The sequence below is a fragment of the Manis pentadactyla genome, chromosome 8 (genome assembly GCF_030020395.1).
Source record: "Manis pentadactyla isolate mManPen7 chromosome 8, mManPen7.hap1, whole genome shotgun sequence".
Lineage (NCBI taxonomy): Eukaryota > Metazoa > Chordata > Mammalia > Pholidota > Manidae > Manis > Manis pentadactyla.
In genome coordinates this window covers 49866603-49894507 of record NC_080026.1, presented here as the reverse complement: position 1 = coordinate 49894507, position 27905 = coordinate 49866603, and the positions used below count along the sequence as shown (strand labels likewise).

General features: G+C 42.7%; 1 protein-coding gene and 1 pseudogene across 4 annotated transcripts; both read right to left on the bottom strand.

The window, feature by feature from the left end:
* Positions 1 to 48: 48 nt before the first annotated feature.
* NTPCR (nucleoside-triphosphatase, cancer-related) lies at positions 49 to 27321 on the bottom strand. 4 transcript variants are annotated; one of them, XM_036919243.2, is made up of 6 exons: positions 27172 to 27317; positions 22816 to 22869; positions 22474 to 22516; positions 22150 to 22246; positions 5543 to 5752; positions 49 to 335 (listed from the first exon to the last, which is right to left on the bottom strand). In XM_036919243.2, the coding sequence occupies exons 1-6, from the start codon at positions 27203 to 27205 to the stop codon at positions 267 to 269; spliced, it is 507 nt and encodes a 168-aa protein (XP_036775138.2). In that variant the 5' UTR covers positions 27206 to 27317; the 3' UTR covers positions 49 to 266. The 4 variants fall into 4 exon arrangements, with proteins under 4 accessions (XP_036775138.2, XP_057361709.1, XP_036775139.1 ...); XM_057505726.1 differs by having other exon boundaries at positions 22837 to 22869; positions 27172 to 27316; XM_036919244.2 differs by lacking the exon at positions 22474 to 22516 and having other exon boundaries at positions 5543 to 5748; positions 22707 to 22869; positions 27172 to 27321.
* LOC130684551 (eukaryotic translation initiation factor 1-like) lies at positions 14170 to 20277 on the bottom strand (annotated as a pseudogene).
* Positions 27322 to 27905: the final 584 nt, after the last annotated feature.

The following is a 27905-nucleotide window of genomic DNA, read 5'->3' as shown; positions in this document are numbered from 1 at the left end:
CATACGCACAACTGCAAGAGGAAATAAACAGAAACCTCTCAGCATAAATAAATCACAATGGATTGTTAATCTTGTAGAGCCAATCCAGCATTAAGGCTAATTTGATGTCTTAAACATTTTATGGAAACCAGCTGTCAGGCTTTCTTTGGAAAAGTCCACAAGGTTTCATAAACCCGAAGGCATAAAACAATGACATGCAGGGCACTGCTCAGCTCTCCATCTGGCGCATTTCTTCATGTGCAGAAAAGCTGTAACACAAACTGTCCTCACTTCCTGCTGCTCTGCACACACGTCACAATAGCTGGCAAGAGGTGGTTTCTGTTTTCCTTGGTGACCTGTGGGAAGAAGCAAGAGGCAGGCTTCAGAGTAGCTTCCCTTTCTCCAGTGGTCTGACAGGAATATTCTGAGCGAAGAGTCTGGAAGGCCAGGAGAGAGGAGGGAGGCTCTGCGGCTCAGGGAGACCTGCTTGAGAGCACTGAGGCAGGACAGGTGGGCGTGTTCCCACCACCATGGCTGCAAAGTGGCAGTGGGTTCTGATGACTAATGGGCTTATCTATGAAGAGAGCTAGGAACGGAGCCCAGCGATGAGCTCTGGAATGGGTGATGGGAATGCAGATGGGGCCTGGGCCACCCTAGAAAGAAAGGCCAGGATGCAGCCAGGAGAGCCGCCTGCCAGGGGCGCCTGAGAGCAGCCGGAATGCTGGCCGACCCCTCTCAGGACTCCGAGATGCTCCCCAAGTCACCCATCTACTCATTCCTCCAGGAACTTCAAAAATCGGTGCTGCAAAGAGCCTCTGACATGAGTCAACTCTGCATTTACAAGATGCAGCTGAGGCCTGGGGAAGTGCAGGAATTTTCTGGAGCTCAGAGGCTGGTGGGGATGCAGCCCAGTGTGCATGCTCTGAGACTAATATTGTCACACAAATAAACAAAAGAAACAAAGAGTTTATTCAAGTTTTACCTGATGATCTGTGTTTTATTTTTCTCTTTTGCTACCACAGTCCCAATGAGCACAACACAAAAATTCAGACAGTGCTAGGAAGCTGGATGGAAGGCTGTCCCCCAAGGAAGGCCAGGGCCATCTCTTGACCACTGCTTCCTGTTTGGCCCCCATATATGCTCATTTAACACTCAATGATGGGGTGTCCACCAGAAATGGGGCAAGGTGCCAGGGACAGAGAGATGACTCAGGTAAGGGCCTTGGACTCATGGACCTTGCAGACCACAACAGAGGGACAGCAGCTGTGAACAACAGGGACAGCAACAGAAGGTAAAGGGCATGTGAGAGAAAGTCTGGAGGCACACGTGGGAGCTGGGTGGGGCATGGAAGTCAGGAAAGGCTTCTGCAGGCGGTTGGGCCTGGACAGGACCTGGCAGGTGGACAGTGGGCGCAGGGCCCAGACAGAGAAGGACCTGGCAAAGACTCACAGCAAGAGGAAATGAGTGCCTGTGGGATCCCCAGGGGGCTCAGCATTGGCAGACCCTGAGAGGAGGGCTGGGCTGGTCCCATTGCAGAGCTTCACACTCAGGTGTGACAGAGGGCCTGGACACAGCAGGTGCTAAATGAAGGTCTGATGAGGGACGCGTAGTGGACTTCATCACTTCTGGCTCCCCAGCATCCACTACCCTTCTCCTAAGAGGGCTTGGACTCTCCTTGAGAGACCACAGCCTAGGAGACTGGCCCTTGGTCAAGGACAAGCTGGGCCCTAGAGATTGACCTGAACTTTGAAGCCTGAAAGGAGCGAGCAGGCAGTAGAGTGCTGAGGCTGACACCCTGAAAGCATCCAAGGGCACTGGCTGTGGTCCCTGCTGTGTCACCCAACAGGGCAGCTCGAGCCCCACCAAGAGGAGAACCACCAGCTTTGGCCTTCCACTTGATGAGGAACTGCACAGCCTTGCAAGGCTTTCTGTTGCTGTTTCCCCTTAAGTTAGCCAGAGCCCATGCCTGCTGTCTGCATCCCAGGAGCTCCTGACATGGAATGGAGGAGAGGGGGATGCAGGTGGGCATGCAGCAGGCACTCTGGAGGCTTGCGGGGCAGCCCTGTTGCTTTATCAGCAGAGTGGGGAAAGGACCGGCAGCAAAACTGTTAGCACCTCTTCTTTACCCAGATATCACCAGGAATTACACTTGCTCCTGCCTTCAATGGAGAGCTCACTGCGTGTCTCACGAGGAAGATTCGGAGAAGGGGGCATTAGGGGCCACTTGCTCGCCTGAACATTTCATCACTTCCTTTATAGATGTCAGATGAAGGATGGCATGTTGAGCTGGGAGAGGAAGAGGAGGGAAAGAGAGGGAGAAGAGCCCACGAGAAATCAGGAGACTGGGGTGGGAAGAGGAACACTGTCCAGATGAAAGGAGTGACTAACTGCGGGGGTGAGTGACCAGGGGCAAGCACAGCCTGTGCCCTCCAGACCCCTGCCTGGACTTCCCTGACACTTATTTCTCCAGCCAGCTGTCAGTCGAGCTGCCTGCATGGACCTGGCGCATGTGACTCCACCAGTTCTGCCCCAGACAGTCCCTGCTACTCAACTGCAAATACAGGCTGGCGTGAGGTCGCACGCAGGTCCTGGAGCAGCAACACGTGCGAGGCTGGGGAAGGGCAGGGCGGGCCTCGTCGGGACCATTACTAGGCTCCATTTCTCTTCCTTCTACCCCTGAGCCCTCGGACGGAATGGATAGGGGCATGTGATGGCAAGTGAGGGGTGGTAAGGTGGAAAACCCATGACTGAGACACTGGTCCTGATGAAGGCCATTTAAGTGGTACAGCCAAGGCTTGTGGAGAAGTCAGACTGGACAGGCGTGACGCTTCAAAGATAATAACAAAGAGCCCCAAAAAGCGCTGTGTGCCATACAGCCACAGGTCCATATTTCAGGGAAATGCCTCATCAGATACAGCATCAGGATCACAACTACAGAGTATGAAAAGAATAAAAACTGAAACTGGAAGATACATTTTCAGAATGTGCTCTTGAAACATGACCAGAATCAAAACTGCATTAATATTTTGCTAACCCCTTTTGATTTCCCAAAGATTATTTCTGAAAATTATCCAGTAAGATTTCTATGTGAAATGCCACTGTGTTCAGGTGGCTCGTTCCTTGTACAGTGAAGCCAAACTCTCTAATGCAAGGACAAGTAAAGCACCATCTGGCAGCCTCAGGGGCTCTGACCTTTATGCAGAAGTCTAGTCTACTAGAATAACAATTCTGTACAAGTTCACCCACGAGGAATTTGGTTGCACGAAGTCCTTCCTGACAGGCTAGCTAGAGGGAACTGGGGGCTGGGTACAGAGAGAGGCAGTGAGGAAGGCTGCAAAAAGGAGCAAGAAATCAACACAAAACCACACACATTTTCTTGCAACTGTGTGGGAAGGACTCGGATAAGTTTCTAAAGCAAGAGATTATACAAAGAATAAATCTGATGCTGCTCATTACTCTATGTTAACACAGATCAAAAGTTATTACTAGTCTGTTTCATGTTTTGTCTTTATTTCATGGTATTGAACCTAAAAGTAGGATCACTCATCAATCCAAATCCCCTAACCCTCCTCCTTGAAGTTTAAATTTTTTAAACCAAGAATTATTTTGCTAATGGGGTTTTTAGCAACCCGGTGCCCATGGCAGGGAAGGGACGACACGTCAATGGCCAGTGGCAGCATCACGCTTCACGAGGGAGAAGGAAGGCGCCATAGCTTCTTTGTTCACATCTCCTGCTACTGATTCTGTGTGAGTTACAGAAAAGCTCTCCTGAAATGTAATTCTTTTACTGTAAGTTCAACCTCTCAAAGGGTGGGATTCAGTGGTTTTCGGTTTTTAGTGTATTCACAGAGCCGTGTGATCATCAGCACTATCTAGTTTGAATATTTTAATCCTTTTCACCCCCCACCCACCCAAGTAACCTCATTCTCACTCACTACACTTGATCCTTCCCCCTAGTCCCTAGCAGCCACTAATCTATTTTCTGTCTCTACATGCCTGTTCTGGACATTTCATATAGATGAAATCATACACTATGGGATCTTTTGTGACAGGCTTCACCTAGCCTAATGTGATGTTAACTCATCCATGTTGTAGCACATGTCCCTTCTCTACCCCTTTTGTTGCCAAATGATATCCACAACCAAAACTAAGGCCATATAAAGTAAGGGATAGAGAAGGCAACATAAAACTCTGAAGACAAGGGCCCCACAGACCTTTCAGAGACGTCAGTGAGGACATGACCTTGCATGGCTCTCAGGTCTCGGCTCCCAGGTCAACTCCTGAGAGACCTTCCCTATGCCCACCTCCCTTTGCCCACCTCCAGCCCTCAACTACTATACTGTACTGGTCTATCTTCTATGCATTTATCAGTATCTGAAATTACCTAATTGCCTACATTTTTGTTATCTAGCCCCCCACGAGAATGTCAGCAACATGAAGGCATGGACTTGGTCAGTCTCAAGGATTTGGACTTAGAACAATGCATAGAACAAAGTAGAGGTTCAATTTCTATTTACTAAATGAATAAACACATGAATGAAGAAAGGTAAAAACAAGTTTCTCCAAGTCTGGCTGGTCTAACCCAGTTATTTACTGCTCCAGAAGTGCCCCGGGATACTTTGGTGACAACATAATGTCCCAGCAGAGCCAGATAGCCAAGATGCCATTTCAGCCAGTGATGTAAGGTGTTCATTGGTACTCTGCAGCTAGAGCTCACTCTCCACCTGCCAGCCTGGCTTTTTCACTTGGCACTGGTGGGTCAGTGAGCTGCTAAATTGTGGGGTGGGGAGCAAGGAGTATGAGTAGAGCTCGGCCAAGAATAAGGCTATCACTATCACTGACACAAACCAACTGAGGTGGTGCGGGGGAGACAAGAGCTGACCAAGGACACAGAGACAACGGGGAAGGAAAAAGCAAGTGTTCAGGCCATGTGCCAGCAGTCTCACCATGGTTCAGACACTGCCACCAGGTGGTGTGATGGAACTGCTCACCTCATGCACGTTCTCTACTTCAGGGCTTCTCCAACTGCACGGGCCTCATGACCTCCCAAGAGGCCCAGGCCCAGAAAGCAGCTCGCAACTGCTCGGCTTATGAGCTCCCAGGTGCTGTCTATAGTGCTGACCTACAAACCTCACTTTGCCCAGCAAGATGCTCACAGCTGTGCCATCCACGTAGCTTACTGAGCAACTGAAATGTGGCCAGTGTGACTGAGGAACTGAATTTTTGATTTAAATGTCAATGGCCACATTAGGGGCTACTGCACTACACCACAGAGGACATTTCCATCTTCATAAAAAGATCCACTGGACAGTGTTACTCTACAGCATCTAGAAGCTGTGCTTCCAACTGTAGCCACAGCCTCTTTTCCCCACACACAGAAGTGGGTCAGTTTAAACAGGAAATAAAATGGCACTTATTTGCCATATCCTAACCCGTCCATCACCCTGAGAAGAGATGCGCTCAGCCCAGGAGCACCAGCTGCTCAGGCGGCGCTAATGCTGGAGAAGGCCTGGTGTCTGCGGGGGAAGTGGAGGGTTAGACACGGAGGGCTGGTTGTACTCACATTGAACACTTTCACGTCGTTTCTGTGTCTTATTTCTTCCACAAAGGCCAGCGGTTTTCCTTTAGGTAATGGGATCGTGCCAAGGACCACAGTCCCTGGGGTGGCCAGTGTCTGATGAACAGCCTGGATGAAGGGCTGACTGAAGAGCTCCATTTTCCCAATCTCATCGATGACACACACTCTCTGCCCTGGGCCACTGTTGGGACCTGCCTGTGGAGGACAAAGACATCAGTTAGGACACCAAACAGCAAAGGACCCAGGAGGCCCACACTCATTCACCCAACAGGCACACTGGTTGGTGGCTACACTTCGGATGTCAGACCATCTCACAATCCACACAGAACAATGAATCAACAAAGGAATCTGGAGCGGCTCCCTCAGAGGCCAGAAAATTCCATTCCCTGGCCACCATTTTCCTGGCAATGCTTACTCCTTTAGAATGGCTCCAGTAATAAGTACTTTGTATTTATATTCACCCAAGAAATAAGCAGGACACAAGTGCCTCAGGTTTAAATGAAATGAGACAGAATGGGAACCCTTATTAATAATACTTGCCCCTTTTCTTTACCAATTCTGAGGCATGTGAGATTCCACGTCTGCTAGGAGGGGTAACTGCTGCAGGCAGACTCCTATGTATTTCATAATCTACACTAAGGATTGGTGGAAAGAAGTGAAAATTAGAAGGGAAGAAGTCTTGGATAGAAGGAAAAAGAGTGAGCAGAGTTGTCCCTTTAAATCTCAGATTCCCTGTCTAATGATTTTATACCAATGTCCACTCCTTGCTAGAACACCCCACTAGGAACACCCCACTAGGTGTGGCAACTAGCCTCCAAGAATCCTAACAGTTCTTAGCTCTGGGGATTTGCACCCATGTGTAGACCCCTCCCACAAAGTACCAGGGCTGGTCTGTGATCAGCGCAATACAGTAGAGGAGATGGCAATGTCACTTCCGAAACTAGGTAAAAAAGGCTATCTCCACCTTGGTCCAAATCTTGACCAATCCATCTACGTATTTATCAATCAATCTACCTATCTATCTTGGATCACCGGCTCTGATGGAAGATGGTTGCTATGTTGTGAGGACATGCAGGCAGCTGAAAGCCAGGTGCATGCACCAAGAAACTGAGGCCTCCTGCCAACAGCCAGAGAGGAACTGAGGCCTCCCAGCAACCATGAGAGTGAGCCTGGAAGCAGATTGTTCCCGGTCAAGCCTCAGATAACTGCAACCTCATGACAGACCTTGAACTTGAACCACCCAGCTAAGCCTTCCTGGATTCTGGGCCCAAGGGAACTGTGTGAGTTAGTAAAAGATTGTTGTTTTAAGGTGCCAAGCTTTGAGGTAATGTGTTACACAGCAACAGTTAACTAATGCACAGGCCCTCTCTAGAAAGCCTTTTCCAGAGTATGGGTTGGTGGCGGGGCATGTGTGGCTAGTGACAGATGGGGCTCAGGGATAGATCCCGAAGCTGTGTGTGGTGCACAGAGGAGTGTGGATTCTATCCAAAAGCTGAGAGATTCTAAGCCAAGGAAGGATCACAAGTTGTGTCTGAAAGCCGTGTGAAGTCAAGGAAACTTTAGGTATCTTTTGAAGTGAGACTGTGGGGTCTAAACCCAGGCAGTGAGTGGAGGGAAGCATTAGAGCAGCGGTTTTCAGACTTTCATGTAAAGTAGCACTCTTTTTGTTTTCCTACTTAATAGCATATACATATAACACGCTCTTACACTCATTTTATTAACAGAAAGACTAGGAAGAAAACCACTGTTATCATCCAAGAAAGGTCTATAAAATCATTTAAAACTTGTATATTTATGTCTATTTATTATACTTGAAACCGTGTTTCCAATGCCCTTGATTTTCACCTTGTGCGGCGGCCACCTGTTATCTGCACGCCTGTCTCCCCTGAGGCAGGGCCAAGGTTGCGGTCACCTTTCTCTTTCCCATAGTCCAGTCACTTATTCCAGAATTTTTCTTTGAAAATGAATGCCAAATTTGAGATAAATAAAACAGCTATCAGCCACCTGTTCATTAGCATACAGACAATCCCACAAGAACAAGCTATTCCAACTGAGCTGACTCTCATCAAGGAGTATTTGGGTCACTTTGCCGTCTCCAGAGGCTGAAATTATGGATGTTGTCTGTCTGGAGGCTACCATCTAAAAGCCAAGGGGACCTCTGGTTTGGCATATCAAAACAACAACCAACTCAGAAAAAGGGAAATAACTGATGAAAGAACATGTGTGTGCCTGAGTACATGTGTAATCTGGGGTGACATATGTGGGCAGACAAGTGCGTGTGAGTATGTTAAATACACAGGAGTGGGTATGAACATCACGCAGAGGCTCCATGACCATCCTTCCTGCAATTCTCTGCAACATTCGCCAATATGAGTCCCCTCTACTTATTTAACCTTCTGCACAAAGGTATCTGGACACACATGCATGTACTTTCTACCAACTCGAAATGCTCATTTAAAATCTTAGTTTATATAAAGTCCTCATTTTGTCCAGAATTAGGGACTTTCACTACCCAGGAACTATAGGAATCTCAAAAATAAGTCTGGAATTTTTAATGAAAATAGCAGTTATTCAGGCTCAATGGAGAGATAGACCAGATGCTAACCCACTCGGAAGCCTGTAATACTGTTTTTCTAAGCAACAAATGAACGTATATTTAAGAGCTTAATAAAAGAAACCACTGACATTCACAATTGTTTTATTTCTATATAAACTCAAGCAACTTGAAACAAAAATAAACCAGTGAGCCAACACTACCCTGTCTGCATTGTTACAACTTCTCTTCTGAGGCAGTAAAGACACACCCTTATAGCACCAAGGCTCAGATGTGAAGCCCATCAGGAGCCAGCCTGCCCCATCCCTCCCCATTCCCAGTGCTGGGAAGTAATTACAAGCCCCTGGAGTAACTGCCTGAAGGTACCGGATAAGGAGCTCATGCAGAACTGGGGTAAAATCACAGTGATCACCCCATCTGGGGTGTGACCTGCCTCTTTTCCCCACCCCATGGAGGACAAGATGGTGGTGTGATTGCTGCCAGCCACACTGTGGCCTCTGTCACTCACCACACTCCTGTGACTTCCATTGGGTTGGTTAGGCATTTCACTATCACAGAGGGAGAAACACTTCTTTGTGCAAAGCATATTTTAATTCCTCTGTTTTTCTGAGGGAGAGGATATTTCCTTAGGACAGAGTCCTAAAACTGACCAGCAGGGTAAGAGAAGCTATGAATAATTTCATGGTTGCACTCAGCTAGTTTGCTTTCCAGAAAGAGTAAATCAGTTTAGAGCAACAACGCAACATCTTTATACTAGCTATGCCAGAAATCTGAAAATAGTATGGTTTCTTTGGTCCTTTGTTTAATCTTTTCATATACTTTTAAGAATACAAAGAAAATATATACATAAAATAAGCAATTACATTTAACCAAAATATTGAAATGAGAGTAAGCTAATTAAAGTGGGGTTTGCCTTATTCTGAATTATTAACTTAATAAGTATTTCTGGTGGCATTAAGGTTAACTTTTTTTTAAAATCAGACCCAAGACTTCTGAGCTTGCCCAACTGGAACAACAAATATCAAAATTCATGGGAGAGAACAGGGAATATCTGCCAGAAGTTAGGCAGCAGAACTGCAGCCCTTCCCCACCGACAGCCACAAGTTCTGGGGAAGCTAGAAAGGCCACTGATGAGTGGCAGCCATGACTGAGCCAGCCCACAATTCTTCAACCCTTGTAAGTTATTAGCTAAGAATGCAGGGCTCCAGTTAGACGTTTACGTGTGTTATTCTAAGCCTAAAGTTTCCAAATCCCTTAGCAGTCTGGTGGCATGTCAACTGTGTCCCTGAGCAGTAAAATCAGAGCAGGCAGCCAGAACAGGATGTCTAGACTGCTCGACATGCCCTGCAGTTCAGCCCTCCCCACTGAGGCACGTTCTGGGCAGAGGCTGCCCCCACAGACATCCGAGAGGCCCCGCCCCACGGCCCCACAGACTAATTTTGGGCTCCTCTTGGGTGTCCCAACAGACCTCTTGGGGGTCTCACCCCCATGAGCACCTGATCACAGAGCACAAGACCTGTGCCCTTGGCATTTCCAAGCTGCAAGAACTATGCTGAGGCTGAAGCAGCATCTACTGGCTGACAGGCAGCCCAATAGATAGAGAACCCAGGACTCCTTGTGATCCCAGTGCCTCAGGGCTGAACAAGACATCTGGGCTCACAGGTCTCCACAACAGGTTTACCACTCACTCTGGCCCCAGAGTTTCTGGCCAATGCAGACTGTTGATGTGAGGCTCCTCCTAAGGTATTGTCACCCATTGCTTCACTCAACTGCTCAAGAAAAATAATGAGAACTATCTCAATGTTTTGCACCTCCCAGCAACTAGGGACTAACACACTTGACAAGCATCATCACATCATCACATTCGGTCTTAGTAACATGCAGCAAGGATCAGCACCTCTGCTTCACAGATGAGGAAGGAGGAGGGTCACACACAGACACTGAGCTCCCAAGTGACAGAGCTGGGAGCCAAACCCAATCTCCTGATGCTGAAGCTCTCCTCCATAGCCCGTGTGCAGTACCACCTGCACACTTTCCATGTGAAATGAGGGAAGAAAGGAATCCAAGAAACTCCCCTGTGAAAAAACCTCTTCTCTCCAGAGAAGCAATAGCACTTTAGTTACAGACGATAGTCAGGAAGCCCTATTTTTTGAGTAATCACATTACTCAAAAAGAACTACATACTTATGGTCTCAGAACAACTACCACAGTCATTTTATCCAGTACAGAGAATGACCCACGTTTGGAGGCAGATACACCCCATGGCTGAGGGACCCCCACCCTCCACGGGGAGCACAGCTCTCTCCCCCACCGAAGAGCTACGGCCAGGCCCCCCAAGGTGGACCGACTCTTGCCACTCCCTCAGGCTGACAGTGTTTATAATGCCTCACTTCTTTATTTCACTTGCTTACTGAAACTTTATTCAGTATTTCAACTTCTGATAAAAGTTCTGTGTCTTTGATGCTTGATATCCTTTTATTGGAAATTGCTTGGAGGAAGAAAAAATTGATTCTTTTTGCTAGAGTAAAATGGTAGTTACTTTTTTTCTAACTAATGAGGTAATTGGATACAAATATAGGAGTAGAGCTTAGATTAGGAAAAATAACCAGTATGGCTTTTTCAGGTCAGTTTTTGAATGTACAATGATTTTATGTTTGTTAGTTACTGCTTAATCTTGTTAAAGAAAGTATTTCAAAAGGCAGTGGTTAAATTTGCTTTCCAGTTAAAGCCCAAGGGAAAGTTATTTTCATCTTAAGATAATCTCACGAGGTTTAAAAAAATTAGAATTAACTAGGAGAAATTTTGATGAGGAGAATGTACATGTCTTAAATGTCTCCCCACTCAGTGCTTATTAGTTTCAAAGAAAAAAACATAGCAAATATACAGGAGAGAAATCGGACAATTCCTTGATCAAGGAATCAAAATTAACATCCCCAAACATCAGTGCTTTCAGATAAGGTGTCCAAGAAAGATGCATCACCATTTTGTAGTATTCCGGCTGAATCTTACCATGAGTAGACATCAGAAAACCCCAAAAAGGGAATGTCCTACTAAAATAGAACTGTACTCTTAGAAAATGTCAATGTCCAGGCACAGTCGCAGGGGGGCCATCAGGTGAGAAATTGGGGATCAACAGAGGTGAGGCTTAGAACCCCACCCCCACTGTTTTGAGAGAAATCTTCTGCATCCGTGGATGTTTTGTTGGCCTTGTCTAGCTTGGATTAATACTTAGTCTATAGGCACACACCTGATGATCTACATTTGCCCTCTTACAGCACTAAACTATGTTTTCTACCTTTATCTTGCATCTACCTACCACTTCAGCATTTTATTAAAAATAATAATAATAATAATAATAAGGGAGAAATGTGGTATTCACATATAAATCAAGTATAAAAATCAAATGAATATTCATATTTGACCTGATTGTTTATAGTTCATAATGCGTGACCAAAACCGAAAGTTTCTGTGATGACTGCCCTTGCACTGTTCACCATGTAAGAACTTATTCACTATGTAAGAACTTGTTCGTTATGCTTCAGAAGATTAGAGACTGTTGAGAACTAGGCTTGGGGTTGATTAATGATTGTGCATTGAGTCCCCTATACAGAATTTCATTGTTGTTAACAACCATTTGATCAATAAATATGAGAGATGCCCTCTCAAAAAAGTAAATAAATAAAAAATAAAAAGTCTTTGATACAGTAAAGAAAAAAAAAATGTCAATGTCATAAAAGACAAAGACTGACTGAGGCTGAGGAAATTTTTCAGACTAAAGGACACTATGGAGATATGAGAGCTAATCCAATACCTGACCCTGGGTTAAAGGGAAAAAATATCACAAACCAATCCTTAATCTTAGGAAAAATATACTGAACATTTACGGAGTTAACTGCTTTGATGATCACAACATATGCTCAAATGGCTCCCCCCACAAATTTATATATTTATACATACACACGTGTGCACTGTGTGCGTGCATACACACACACACACACACACACACACACACACACACGGAGAGGGACTGAACAAACCACAGGGCAAATGTTAATTAAAAACAGGTGACTGGTTAACAAGTATACAGGTTGTCTTGCGCTATTCTTATTCTTGCAATTTTCTCTAACAGTAAAATTATATACAAATAAAGTTTTAAAGAATTTAAAATAAATGCATAAAAAAAGTACTCTCACACATTTTCTCAGTATCCAGACTCAAGAAACCAATTCATCACATGTGAACTTCCTTCTGAAGGAGTGTAGGGCATTAGACTGATGTGCATGGGAGGCCAGCCAGAAAAGGATTGGAAATGGAACAAAGTTAATGAGTAAAAGGGAGAAAGGGGGCAGTCTACATAAACTCTACCCCAGACGCCTTGAAGGAGCCAGTGACTTCTCCGTGTTTAGTGTGGTGTGCAAGAACAGCAAGGCAGTATCTAACCCAAGAAGCCTGCTCAGAACTTAAATCCACAGGGTCACCCAAGGACAGCATGAGAAATAATGAAGACTCAACCCCTGCCCAGTGGAACCAGGGGCATTATTTAGTAAGGAATGCCACGATATATCCTGCAAGATAAACCGCAGAGCCAACCTTATACCGAACTTAAAATTCACTCCCCTGTTTTCATTCACTGCAGGAATGTTTTTACTATTTTAAAATTAGTTTTTTAAATTTTTATGTTTGGACCAGATAGCTTTTCCTTTCCGTCTGATGTTGCCATACACATGGGTGATCATGATACAGAAATAGAAAGTGAAGAGAAACAAAGAATCAAATGCCATGTCTGCTGATGAGAAGGGAGATTCTAAGACAATGCCAGGGCTCCTGTCAGCATTTCAGGAATGGATACTGATGAGACCCTGATGTTCCTAAATTCTTTCTAAAGTCCAGTGGCCTGAAATACTAAGGCCAATTCAGGACAAGGGGTAAAAAAATAACCTTTCTCTAAACAGGAGTTCTCTCATCTTCAAATGAAGTTTCAAAGATTTAAAGCAGAGTCTTCTTTCAGAATTAAAAGTGGATCCTATTCTCAGAAACAAACACTGAAAGTCTTATTTTGATCTGAACAGGGAAAAACAAGGATGAAACTACGGTTACTGTCTTTGGGTATTCTGGTCCTAAACCATTCCTTCCATGGATCTTTATTGGAAATGACACAGTTCAGCCTAGAAAACAGGGGTTTGAATAGATGTTCTTCGCTCTTTAAAACATTGTAATCTATTGTTATCCTTTTGTGCGAGTAGGAGATATACTGAGAACCAACAAAATGTTAAATCCTAGTTGCATCAAATTCTAATAAAACATTCAGTGTGGCTGTCAAAAAGACCATCATGAGAAAGGTCAGTGTTACCTGTTCACCTTGATCACTAGAACACTGAGAAACAATTCTAAGTACAACAGCATCAGAAAATAGAAGACTTATGAATAACCTTACCAAAAATTTTTCAAAGGAAGAAATGGAGAGAGATACTATGTTTTTGGCTGTAGAAAATGAAGGTTGTCTGAAAAATTAAGATATTCTTTATACTGAAATAACTGTAATTGTATACAGTTCGAATCACTCCATCTGTGTAAGACTTTTATAATGGGCAAAAATATCTTGATTTTTACAATTCATGCCAGCTCTGCCACTTACAAGCTGTACGTCTCTGGGCAAGTTAATTTCTATTCTATGCCTCAGTTCCCTCATGTGTAAAACAGGAATACAGGAACAGTGCTATTCTGAGGATTATATGAGTTAGTACCTGGCCCAACATGCACTCAGTAACTGTTAACTAGCATTCCCACTACCACTTACTACCATCACCACCATTACCACCAATACTACAGCTGGGGAAAAGGAATGAATAATAATATGACAATTTTTTGAAGAACAATAATATAAGTAATTACCATGGTAATTAAAATAGTAAGGTACTGATGCAAAAATCAAACAGATCAATGGAAGAAAACAGATAACCTTAAAACATTATATATATACACATTTAAAAAATACATATGAAGCATAAGCTAATGAGAAATGGGTTATTTTTAACAAATGGTTTGGGTAAACTGGCTAAGTATTTGGAAGAAAATCAACTGAGAGTCTCACTGTGTATTACATTCAAAACTTATTCGTATGGATTAAAAAATAAGTGTTTTTAAAAAGTACACAGAAGAAACAAATTTTATATTGACCTGGAATAGGGACAGACTTTCTCACCATTAAAAAAAATAAGTAAGAAGTCACTTAAGTGGCAAACTGAAAAAATACAATCAATAAATGTAAAAGGTTATGTGCCTTATAAAAAGATCTTTCTAAGCCAAAAGAAAAAATGGGAAAAGGAATGAATGAACAATTTAGGTTTTAAAAAAATACCCAATAAACAACTGAAAAACATTTAACTGCATTAGTAACTTAAAAAATGCAAATCAAAGCAAAGACATGTGTTTTAGTACCAAAAATGAGTACAATGCTAAGTGTTGGCCACAGTGCAGCAGGGCAAACACACACATGCACCAGCAGCAGGGTGCAAAGTGACACAACTGTCATGGGAGCAGGGTGGCACAAAGGTAAACCCTGCAAACCCACCCCCTTCACCTGTACCTCCATTCTCAGATCCTTCCCAAGGTAAGTCTGACTACAGAAAAAGAGTTATGTACAAATGGTATTTGTAGCAAGGTTACTTATAATAGTGACAAATAACCTCAGTGTCCAACACTGAGGGAATATGGTTAAATCAAACATGAAAACCCATACTATTTAATATTATGCAATCATTAAAATATCAGTTTTGAAACTCATCGTGTTGTAAGGCTATTCCCATGTCACACAATCATGTTAAGGGAAAAAAAACCAAGTCCATAAAACTACATATAGCATTTTCCCCAGTTTGGGGTGGCTGAATAAATAAGCAAGGTATAGAAAAAGGGCAGAAACAAAATATGCTAACACTGGTTAACTCAGTGGTAAGACTGTAAGTTATTTGTTTTTGGGTTTTTTTTGCATGGTTCTTTTTAGTTTACTGTACGAAGGAGTTTATTTAGTTTATTGCACTAGTTCAAGTTAAAAGTAGACCCCAAAATGTTTACATTATACAAGCTGTGAGGTTTTTAAACTTGTGACAAGGGACAGAAGAGAAATTCTACTCATTGCAAGGAAATCCTCACTTAAGTTACAGTGAGCCAAAGGACTAAGAACAACAGGCCTCCAGCTGATTGTCCTCAGCCAGTCCAGTCTCTACCAGGTACTTGCATATGTCCACCCTGCAGCTGAATTATTTCCCCCTATCCTGGATGCTCTATTACAGTACCATTGCAGGCAAATTTCTTCTTAAATGCCTTCGCTAGTTTATCACAGTCATCAACAATCCTTTGGACAGTATGAGGATCTTGCCGTTTCTCTGTCAGATTCTTACATGGATATAATCCTCAGTGCCAGCAGGAAGCAGATCGTCACCCTTCCGTTAACAAAGGTGTGGAAAGAGTGGAGGTTCTGGAGGGTGGACATGTCTGCCTCAGTGGAAATGGCCTGTGGAAGGCAGTGGTGGCAGGGAGAAGGTGGGCGGGAGGGCGGAGCATGGGGAAGCAACAGGGCGAAGGGGGAAACTCATGAGTCCTCTGCAGCTCAATGACGGGGCCTTATTTTTCTTTTTTTACAAATTTGCTATCTTGAGTATGTAGAACTTTAACATTTAAGAAAACAATAAACGTTGCCAAATAAGGAGAGCTGTCACCCACAGAATGAGAAAAAAAAGAAGTCAACCCTACAAAGAACTATCTAAAAACCTCACTGAGACTAGAATGTTTACCAGTCTCCCGATAGTGGGTCTCCATTCCTGCCTAAAAGGTCCCCAGAGCGCCTCAGCGGGCGGGGCGGGGTCAGGCCCGAGGCCCCTCCTCCAGGCAGTTTCCAGGCCGCAGCCACCTTCTCGCTTCCCAGAGCACAGCAGGCAAACCCCTGCCAGCCCAGTCAGTTATTCTTCTTACATTTTTCATAAGGAACAACTCAAAATATTTTCATCCATAGTGAAATTTCTGACACATGGTAGGCATTAATAGATTATTTCTTCACTTGATGTCCATCTGTGTTTTCATATATCCTGGGTGCTATTAAACTAATGTTTATCAGTACTAAGGTTTTCACCTATGTAAGTGTAGTTTCTAAAGCTTCCAGTTTCCTTTAGTTGGTTATTCCAACTGCAATAATAAAACTTGTCATAGTTTTATGTCAAAGTAGTCCACTACTTTTGCTGCCTAGTTACTTTAACTTCTTTCTTTCTCTTTAAGAGTAAAGGCAAAACATGAATTTTCCTTTCTTCAGTTCAATAAAATGTATGATAGGAGAAAAATTGTTGCTTCCAAAAAGAAATCCATGGCCTTGATTGGGTAAGAGCCCAAAGCCAGGCACCTTTTCCTACCTAGACCATGAATGTCTGGTTTGGTAATCAAAAGTATAAAGAACTGGGAGAAGTCTGCTTTTCTTTCATGTTTAATTAAAAAGAGACATTCAAGCTTATTCCAGTCAGCATACAACCTCTCACATCACCTTGCCAACAGACATCAAGCACGTATGTGCACACTGCTCTCCCAGGATTCAGGCTTCTCTGAGCAAGGCAAGTAAAAATCAACTATTTGTATTGATCCAGTGCCCAAACCTGGATTCTTTACTGGGAATTTATTTGAAGTATTTCACTTGCCCTTTGAACACTTAAGAAGAGAGTTATATATTTGATGGGAAAAAAACTAGAGAGAAAAGTATCATATTCTTTAACCGCTCCTGTGCAATATAACAGCAACAGTCCCCAGCACAGGGGATGAGGGCAAGTTCCAAGAGGAAGGAATTAGGAAAGAAGGTAGAAAGAACAGACAAGGGAGGGAAACCAAAGGAGAAGGTGGGCTCTGAGGAGTGGCAGCTCCCTTCCAGAACAGAGCACAAGATTCTCATAGACCTTGGAAATTAGCAACCACCCTCAGCAGGCTATAGTTAAAATTTTGAGCAGCCTTGGGCAACTACTAAAGCCTCCACCATAAATTTTAGCTGAGCCCTGAATGGGAAAAAAGAGCAGAGAGGTGAAGATATTAGGAATGTTTCAACCAAAGAAAATGGCAAATGCCAAAGGCCAAAGGTTGGCATGGCACTGACCCTGCCATGTGTAGGAGGCATGTCTGAGCTAGAATGGTTAGGGAATGATGAGGTGAAGTTGGAGGTTAAGAGGCCAGGAGGCCATGGAAAAGACCTTGGACTTTAGTGCTGCTGCAGCAGGTCTGTACAATTCAGTTTTTACAAAAGTAAATCAAAGTTGTAAATCTTTAATATATTAAATAGAACCCATATTCTTTAATATGGTCCACAAAGTCCTGCATAATGTGATCCAACTAACCTTACCTTCTTCACCTAGTCCTGCCTCAGAGTTCTGCAGCCTCAGTGTATCTGTTCCCATTATCTATATTATTATGCCAGACCCCCCTACCCCGCTCCAATATTCTCTGTGAAAAGATGGTGCTATTTCATCTTTCCATATCAGTTTAAATGTTACATCCTCAGAGCTCTTTCCTGGCCACGTGGTGTGAAGTCAGTTCCTCTTACGTATCTCTCATAGAACCTTGCTTTTTTCCTTCACAGCATTTATGACAACTGTACATTCATTAGTTTAATGTCTACATTTCCCACTAGAGTGCTCTGAGAGAGTAAAAACACGTCAGTGTTATGACTGTATACCCAGGATTTTATTTGATGAATGAATGCAAAAAACAAGTAACACATAATCAACAAAGCTAAAAATTGGCTCTTTGAAAAGATCAATACAACTGTCAAACTTCTGGCTAGATCAGCCAAAAAAGAGAGAGAATGTAAATAACTAAAGTAAGGCACAAAAGAAGGGAAAGTACTACAGAGCTTACAAAGTAAGTGATTATAGGGGAGTATATGAGCAACAAATATAGGTAACAGATACGGATAATGCCAAATTAGATAACTTAGGTGAAATGGAAAAGTTACTGCAAGACACAAATTACCACAACTGACTCAAGAAAGAAAAAAAAAGCAGACCTGTAATAAGCAAAGATATTGAATTTGTAATTAAAAAGCTTCCCATGAAGAACATCCCACACCTGCATGACTTCACTGGTGAATTCCATCAAACATTCAAAGAAAACATTAATACCAATCCTTCACAAACTCTTCCAAACATTAGAAGAGGAAGGAACACTTCCTAACTTATTCTGTAAGGTCAGTATTACTCTGGTACCAAAACCAGACAGAAGGAAAGAAAGAAGATAAAAGAAAGCTACAGACCATATCCTGTATGAACAACACAGATGTAAAAATCGTCAACAAAATACTAGTAAACATAAAACTCCAGCAATATACAAAAGGATTTGCATATAATTCTTTTGAATCCAGCAACATATAAAAAGAATTATACACCACAACCAAGAGGATTTATTCCAATAAAGCAAGAATGGTTTTATGTCCAAAAATCAATTAATGTAATACACTACACTGATATAATAAAGGACAAAAATCACACAATCAACCTCTACAGATGCAGAAAAATGATTTGGCAAAATACAACACTTTTTCATTGTAAAACACTCAACAAACTATGACTAGAAAGAAACTTCCTCAACCTGGTAATGGGCATCTATAAATAACCCATAGCTAACATCATACTTAATGATAAAAAAGTGAATGCTTTCTCCCAAAGATCAGAAACAAGACAAGATGTCCACTCTCACCACTTCTACTCAACATTTCACTGGAGGTGCTAGCCAGGGAAATTAGGCAAAAAAAAGAAATAAAAAGGTATCGAAGTAGAAAACTATCTCTTGCAGATGATATTATTTTGCATATAGAAAACTCTAAGGAATTCATTAAAAAACTATTAGAATAAAGGAGTTTTAGCAAGGTTACAGGATACAAGATCAATACAAAAAAAAATTGTATTTCTATATGTTAGTAATGATTATTCCACAAGTGAAATTAAAACAATTCCATATATAATAGCAACCAAAAGTATAAAATATGAAGGTACAAATTTTTTAAGAAGTGTTAAGACTTGTATGTTGGAAACTATAAAACAGCATTGATGAGATAAATTAAAGATCTAAGTAAATGGAAAGACATCTCATGTTCATGGATAAAAAGACTTAATATTGTTAAAATGGCAATACTCCCTAAATTGCTCTACTATTCAATACAATCCTTATCAAAATCCTAATTTCAGTAATTAAGGCAACGTATTACCAACATAAGAATAGATGGAACTGTTTTCTTCCGCCTGCTACTTCTATAGCTTTTCTTCTTCCTTCCTAATTACAACCCTTAAATAGAATTCGTGCCTCCTATCGAATTTACCGAGTATCATAATTCTTCCAAGTGGTAAAGATACCTCAAGACAAATGCTGGGCATAGAAGCCACAGGGCATAAATATGCAAAGAAGTAAAAAGCTAACCATTTCAAACAATAAGGCTTCTCTCTCACTTACCAACTTTACATTTCCCTGTATGGCCCCGGAAGATGACTGGTTAGCCAGAGACGGGTAAGATTCCTCAAGGGAGGAACAACCTAAGACAGGCACAGTCGCAGGGGGGGCCATCAGGTGAGAAATTGGGGATCAACAGAGGTGAGGCTTAGAACCTCACTCCCCCTGTTCTGAGAGAAATCTTCTGCATCCGTGGATGTTTTATTGCCCTTGTCTAGCTTGGATTAACACATAGTCTACAGGCACACACCTGATCATCTACATTTGCTCTCTTACAACACTAAACTATGTTTTCTACCTTTATCTTGCATCTACCTACCACTTCAGCATTTTATTAAAAATAATAATAACAAAGAGAGAAATGTGGTATCCACATATAAATTAAGTATAAAAATCAAACGAATATTCATATTTGAACTGATTGTTTATAGTTCATAATACATGATCAAAACCGAAAGTTTCTGTGATGACTGCCGTTGTACTGTTCACCATGTAACTTATTCACTATGTAAGAATTTGTTCTCCATGTAAGAACTTGTTCGTTATGCTTTAAAAGATTGGAGACTGACGAAAATTAGGCTTGGGGTGGATTAATGATTGTGCATTGAGCACTGACTCCCCTATACAGAATTTTATTGTTGTTAACAACCATTTGATCAATAAATATGAGAGATGCCCTCTCAAAAAAAAAAAAAAAATTTAATATCTTTAATTACACTTAGGGAAAGTAAGACAGGAGCAAAGTTTTCATCTTCTAAATGGTCTTGTGGATTAAAATTAGATTTATACATTTGCATAATAAAAGTAATGTTGTGAAAGAAAAAAAAAAGAATAGATGGAACTGACATAAAGATTAATGAGATAGAATTGAGACCCCAAAACAAATTCTTGTATTTATGGTCAATTGATTTTGACAAGAGTGCCAAGATAATTAAATGGAGAAAGAATAGTCTTCAACAAATGGTACTGGAACAACTGTATATTTATATGCAAAAGAATGAATTGGGATTCGTATTTCACACCACATACAAAAATTAATTCAAGGTAGACCACAGTCCTAAATGTAACAGCAAAACTATAAAACTCCTAGAAGAACACATAGGAGTAAATCTTCACAAAATTGCATTAGGCCTTCTCTGATAAAACATCATTAGAAACATAGATACACTGGACTTCTCAAAATTAAAAAATTTGTGCCTCAAAGGCACTATCAAGAAAGTGAAAACAACTGCAGAGTGGAAGAATATACTTACAAATCATATATTTAATAGCAGATTGCTATACAGAACTTAAAAAGAAATCTTATGACCCAATAGTAAAAAGAAATCTAAGCCAATTAAAAAATGGGCAAGGGAAATGAGTATAAGTTTCTCCAAAAAAGACATACAAATGGCCAATAAGCACATGAAAAGATGTTCAACAAGTCAGTCATTAGGGAAATGCAAATCAAAACCACCATGTGGTAACACTTCACACTTACTAGAATGGATGAAATTAAAAGACAGACAAACGTGTACTGGCAAAGATGTGGAGAAACTGGAATCCTCATCCATTGCTGGTGGGAATGCAAAATAGTGCGGCTCATTTGTAAGACAGTCTGGTAATTCCTCAAAAAGTTTTATATAGAATTACCATAGGACCAAATATCTTCACTCCTGGGCATATACCCAAGAGAAATGAAAACAGAAGTCTACCCAAAAATGTGTGCACAAGTTTCAGAGCAGTATTATTCACAATAGCCAAAAAGTGAAAAGAATCAAAAAGTCTATCAGCTGATGAATAAATACAATGTGGCACATCCATAAATAGGATACTATTCAGCCACAAAACGGAATGAGGCACTGATACATGCCACAACATGGATGAACCTTGAAAACTTTATGTTAAATGAAACAAGCTAGTTACAAAGACTACATATTATGATTCCCTTTTTAGGAAATAACCAATAGGCAAAAAAGTAGGGCAGGAGTTGCCAGGGACAGGGGGTGACACAGGAATGAAGAATGACTTTTAACTGCATATGCTATTCTTTTTGGGATGATGAAAACATTCTAAGATTAGACTGTGATGACTGGTTGCACAACTTTGAATATACTGGAAAAAAAAGAAATATACACTTTAAATGAGTGAATTGTATGGTATGTGAATTGAACATCAACATGCTATTTAAAAAAAATAACAGGTAATACAGTGATACAGTCAGGTGCTTACCATCATATTCATATAATGACATTTTCCTTTCTAAATGTTTATTTGTTGTGCTGTGAAAACAAGGTTAAAATATAAGGGGAAAACAGAGGAAGACTTATCTTTGAGCACCTTGATACCTGAGCATCAGAGCCTTCCCTGTAACATATTTACCTGGATGAATTTATGTGACAAGGCATTTATTTATAGTTCAGAGTGATAGCAGACTACATTGCATATTTTTTTAAGGCTCAATCATTTGGACTTTCAAACTGTCAAATGCAAAACTGGCCTCTCTGTAAGGGCGAAAACCACTCTGTCCTCAGGGCCAGCAGCAACCACAGTGCGCTAAGAACAGAGGGGCTCAAGCAGAAACACCACTTACATTCCTCAAGACCGGAAGTGCCAACTGCTCGAAGGAAGTCAGATCCACTACATACTGGCCAACTCTGCATTCACGTTTTCCGGGCAGAGGTTCTAACCTGAATGAAAAGACAGAGTGTTCTTAACTGCTGAAAGATCCCTGTATCAATTTCTAGTTTTTAGCTGCTTCACTGAGCCTCTGACCTTCTGCATAAGCTCAATCACTCTTAAAAAATCACGTACACAGAAAGTGGTCGTGTGCAAAGCTGATCTGATTCCCTGGTTTCTCCTGAAAGCAGGGCTACCACTAAGTGTGTGCATCACCACCCACTGATGTGGCAGTTACCTCAGCAGGGCCAGCCCTGAGCTCCAGGCAGACAGGACAGCAACTATTTTTGAGAAACAAGGCTGTGAGTTACAAAGTGAGAAGAGCTTATTTTTATACTGTTTTTCATAGGAGGCTTCAATTTCCATATTCATTCTCTGACAAATCTGTAAAGGCCCCAGGTCTTTAAGATAGATCATTTGGCTCAACTGTCTGCCCAGGGGAGATAAAACACAGAAAAGAAGTATCAGTACCCAACTCTAGATAAAAGCCCCCGTGGGCCGGATAACGTGACAACATCAAATCCTATTCTTCTCCCTCCCTGTCTGACTTCTTCTGTATAAAATCCATCGACAGATATACCAGAGGACTTTAAAACCTCACTGGTTTTCTGGATCAATGTTGTTTTTCCAACTCCTAAAAAAGAAAAAAAAAAAGCCCATTAGGAACCACTCTCTTGCTAGAAGACACATGGCACTCCCTGACTCTGAGAGCAATCACAGTGTACAGTGGAGAGAGAAATGGGCTGCACATGAATTTTATAAATAGTAACTTCACTTTAATCTTGGTTGTGCCAGGTGTTAAAACTTCTTCATTTCAAGTAGAAACAAGCATAATAAAAATATGAATGACATCTTAAAGTTTACTTTTAAATTCTGAAACATTATTAGTTTCGTCACATACACAATCTTAGAACTGACTGAGTGGTTTTCTGATGACAGTCTCAAGTTCAGTTTGCATCCTATGAGTAAAGCTACTATTTTCTGTTGGGTTGACACTCCTGCTTGGCTGGGAACCTTAAACAAGCATTTCAACTTTCAGGACACTCTGCACCCACATTTAACAATGGGAAAATCCCTTCACTCCTCTGTGGACATACACTGCTCTCTCCTGAAAACGTGTCTCTTAACCAGAACTACCACCACTAGGAATGACAGCTTTTAAACTTCTTTACAAGAGCAGTCCTACCAGGTTGGCAACCCCTTCTATCACTTTCTATCACCTTCCGTAAGCATTCCTTGGGCTTGCCCCCAATCCCTTCCCAAATTATAACCAATGAGCCTCCACCCTTTTCCTCCCCAATTCTGGCCCCTTCCTTTCCTCTGAGTCTAGCCCACTGCCCAACAGATGCCATCTAATATAATAATACCAATTACTGACATGGAGCCAGGCATGGTTCTGGCACATGTCACACCTATTTTCTTGGTTAAAACCTCACAACCATCTTCTGAGGCAGTTACCATTCTTGTCCCTATTTTACAGATGAAGAAACTGAGGCACACAGAGGTTAGGTAACTTATCCAACTAAGAAAGACCACACATTTTAACAGGGGCCTTCATCTGACTTTGTTTATGTGAGTCTTGTTTCCTACAAATCTAAATAAGTGGCATCATGATGACCCAAAAATGAAAAAACAGGGAGACTTTCGAGCAGGTCTGGATTAGAGCTATTTTGAGATACCCCAGAGCTGTAAATCATTCTTCTTCCTAGGGCTGCCCACACAGAGTCAATGGAGCTCCCCAGGAACTCTTTTAAAAATGTCAATGAAATAAAATAAGATCTGTTATTCTTATTTAATGTCTCTTCTCCAAATTTCACACTAACAATTGCATCTGGCCTTTGGGAACATGAACCAGCCCAAGAGGATTCCAGCCCCACACTCACTGGGGCTACTAAAAAATTGTGTAGGGTTCTAATCCCAGCTCTACCCTTCAGAAACTGTTGCTTTAAGAAAGTCGTTGAAAAATCTGTTTAATGCAGACAAGCGGCACTGGTGGTTATAGAAGTCAGGACTTTCCCAAAGGGCAATTCAGTGTACCTTCTGCAGCACACAGCAATTCTAGGGCTAGGAATTCATCCTCAGTAAAAAAAATCTGAGAACAGTACAAAGATATATGAAACAGGAGGGTCACTTCACCATTCTTTATAATAGCAAAACGTTGAAAACAACCTAAATGTTGATCAGTAAGGGAATATTAAATTATGGTATCATGGATTAATGGCACATAAATACATAGGGATACCACACAGCCATTAAAGAGAATAATGTTTACTTATGTTTATTAATTTGGAAAAGAGACATATGAAAATAATAGAGGAAAAGCAGGTTAAGACACAGTACACGTTCACAGCATTATTCCATTACAGTTCCCCAAAAAAGTGAAGTATACATGTCTATAAAAGAAAATGTCGAGAATATGGAAAGGTTTACAGCACTTTTACCTGTATGTTGGAATTCCACAATTGCCACTTTCTTCTTTAAAACTTTGATTATTTTTATCTTATAGTGAGTGTGTATTACCTTTAATGTAAGAAAGCTACTTACATTTTGAAAAGATAACATGCAGCAACTGTAATCAAGGTGACATTATGTATTTTGTTGCGTCAGCTGTTGTTTACTGGTGGGCTCTATGGCAACAGGCCTGGGGGTGACCACAGTAGTGGGGAAAATAGAAGGTAGTGGGCAGTGTTTGTCTACAACAGAAACTGGGTGGAGTGTTGGAACAGAAGTGCACAGTACACACGTCCTGTGTGTTAGACAGAACATAGTAAAGCAGGAGGCTGGATCAAATCCTTTTTTTCCTCTTCAGTTCTAGAAATCTTTCAGTTAATTTTTCATCTCCATTAATTAAGCTGCTACCCTAGTGCTGACTTGCTAACAAGTGGCCTGTGCTGAAGGAAACCCAGGACAATAGTCCTACATCACACACAGGCACACAGAGCAGGTCACAAAGCTCCATGGTCCTGGTTCTTCCATACAATCAGTCCTGAATAAATATATTCAAGTGCAGGGAGTTTAATTTGGGAAGCAACCCCAAGACACGCTAGTTGGGAGATAACTGTATTATCAAGCAAGTTACCTTTGTGGGTAGCTGGAGCTTAATCCCTCTGGGAAATCCTAGGAGACAATTCTGCACATATCACTCAGTTACCCTGTCTTATGAGGGAGTAGGGAGTTTATCCACTGACTTCCATCTCTCGTGGGTTGGGAGGCTGCTCCTGGGGTACAGGAGTTCCCTGTCCCTTCAGCTCTGCCCTGTATGCAGGCAGGGTGGGCTCCAGTGGCCAAATACAGCCCTCCAAGATGGGTCACAGTTGGACAGGTGAAGTCAGGAAAAATGCTAAGTTCCAAGGAGACATGGCTGGAGCACTGGCAGCATATACAAAAAGCGATCTCCTTTTAAAGGTACATTACCTGAGCATCTGAACATGTAGAGAGCCTAGGACAGCAGGCAGAGTTTGCAATTGAGTTTGGTGACAGAAAGAAACTAAGTAAATGAAAAAGCAACCACCACCACCACCACCACCACGACAGACAACTCCCAAAGGGCAAAAAGGTTGTGCATAAAAGGAAATGAAATCACTGATCGTTACATGACCTAAGACTGTAAACAATACTGAGCTAATCAAAATTACATTACAATTCCATCAGGAAGCCAGGGGAAGGGCGTGGGAGCACAGGCTTAAGAGAGCTATACTGTAGAATTACTTGCATCTCTCAATTATGTGTACATAAAACCTTGATAAAGAGGGAATTGCAAAGAACTAGGGCTGGCCTGGCCAGCCTTTTGTCCCCAGCCCCCTCTAGAACTCAGGCAGGTACAATCCCAATAACAGGACATCTCTGAGATGAAACATATAGATGTCTTGGGGCCAGCCCGATGAGAAAGTGGCATTCCAAGTTTCAAATAAAGGGCTGAAAAATCAACTTTCAAGAGACAGCACTTTGCAATATTAGGGTGTACCTTTGGATATTAGAAATTTCTAAAAGCACCCTCCTTGGTAAAGCACCCACTGCCTGGTAAAAATAAAATTCCAAAGTCTGCAATATTACGTGTAGTTTTTGCTACTTAAGGCTTAACATCATCATCGAAATACAGTGGAGGACAAGCCTAGGCTAAGGTTACAATCTTTGATATCTGAACTCATAACTAATTTGAAAATTAGTCCTGTTTTGCAAAGCTGCTTAAGAAACCACTTTCTCCACTCCAAGTCCATCTTTCTTCCTTAGACTAGCTGATGCTGCCACGACGTCCCTGCCTGCTTTTTTGGTCACACTTGATTCTTGTGTAGCACCTTGGTTTAAAAACCTCTTCTCCTCTAGTCTCATGTTTGAATGCACTAAGGGATTCGCCCAAGGGCAGGCCCTAGAGAGGACAGACACAGGGTCTAAGCAGGGGGTTCCTGTAGGTACCAAGGCTCCTTAGACTGCAGCCTCATCCATGGAGGGAGTCAGTGAACTTGGATGGGGAAAGAAAGGTCACACCTCTCCTTTGACCATCCTTCAACTGAAATGTGCACTTCCCTTCATTAATAATGCGGCCAGAGCCACAGTGCCAGCAGCACGCGGTGACGAACAACAGACGCCAGACGCCTTCAATCAACCGCCGCTGCGGCAGAATCTTTCAGGATCGTTGGTGCACTTCAGTTTCAAAGCTGCAGTAATTATCATCGCTGCCGCTGGACCCTGCTACTAAGACCTCAACAAAGAAGCCCCAAAATTACATCACGTGTTTGTTCTTCCTTTTACCATAGCTGGCTACGTTTCTAGCTCCAAATCACGTTTGCTAGAAAGCGATACGGGGGCTTCCGGGTACAGCGCGTGTAATTTACCAACTTCAGGGGTGCCACCGCCCTCCCAGCCAGCAGGGGTCCCACCCCGCGCGCCCCCACGCCTACCCCTCGGCCTCCGGAACGCGGAGACCCAGGCGGGTTACCTGGGGGCCCCGTCAGGAAGACGTGCAGGGCCATACTGGTGTACCCAGGTAGGGGTCGCGGCCGGGTCGAGGTCACTGTCGCAACCAAGGGGTGAAGATAGCGTTTCCGGGGCCCGCCCCCGGCGTGCTTCAGGCCCCGCCTCCGCCGACCGGAAGCAACGCCGCCTTCACAACCACGCCTCCGCCTCAGCAGGCAGCCTTTGGTCACGTATGCCTCCCCCAGGTCCCGGCCTCAGTCGCGCATGCGCTCTGTTTTGTGCTTGGGTCTGCGGCGTCCTGGGCATTATTGGCTGGGTAGGTAAGGTGGCGATTTGGGCCTTCCTGTGGCACTATGCTTCACTTTCGGTGCTAAGCTCACATGGGGTGTTGCGAGGACATGGCGTGAGAATGTCTGTTACCATACCAGGACTGCTCCACGGGAACGCAGTTCCCCGAATCCTGCCCCCTGGGACCCGTACGTGCGGGTTGTAGTTCCCCCAGGCCGGGGGCGGGGAACGCCTTTGTGAGGGAGGTGTGGGTCCTGGAAGCCTTCCTCAAGGCGGGGAGGTTTACTGCTCATTGGAACTGTGTGCCTGGTGTCGTCAGTCATATCTGCGAGTAGAATTGCTTGATTAAACGTGCTTGACGTCTGGGCTCCACCTGCAGTGGTTCGGAGTGATTGGACTTGGGCGACTCTTGAGTATCTGGATCTTTGTTGTTTAAATTCCCCAAATACGCCGTGGTGGAGAAACACT

Excerpts from the sequence above, each read along its gene's own strand:
- NTPCR (XM_036919242.2), bottom strand. The coding sequence starts at position 27,205 with ATGGCCCTGCACGTCTTCCTGACGGGGCCCCCAG. Across the intron at positions 22,870-27,171 it reads CTTCCTGACGGGGCCCCCAG|GAGTTGGAAAAACAACATTG; the intron begins GTAACCCGCCTG and ends TTTCTTTTTTAG. Across the intron at positions 336-5,542 it reads ACGACGTGAAAGTGTTCAAT|GTCACCAAGGAAAACAGAAA; the intron begins GTGAGTACAACC and ends TTCTTCCCACAG.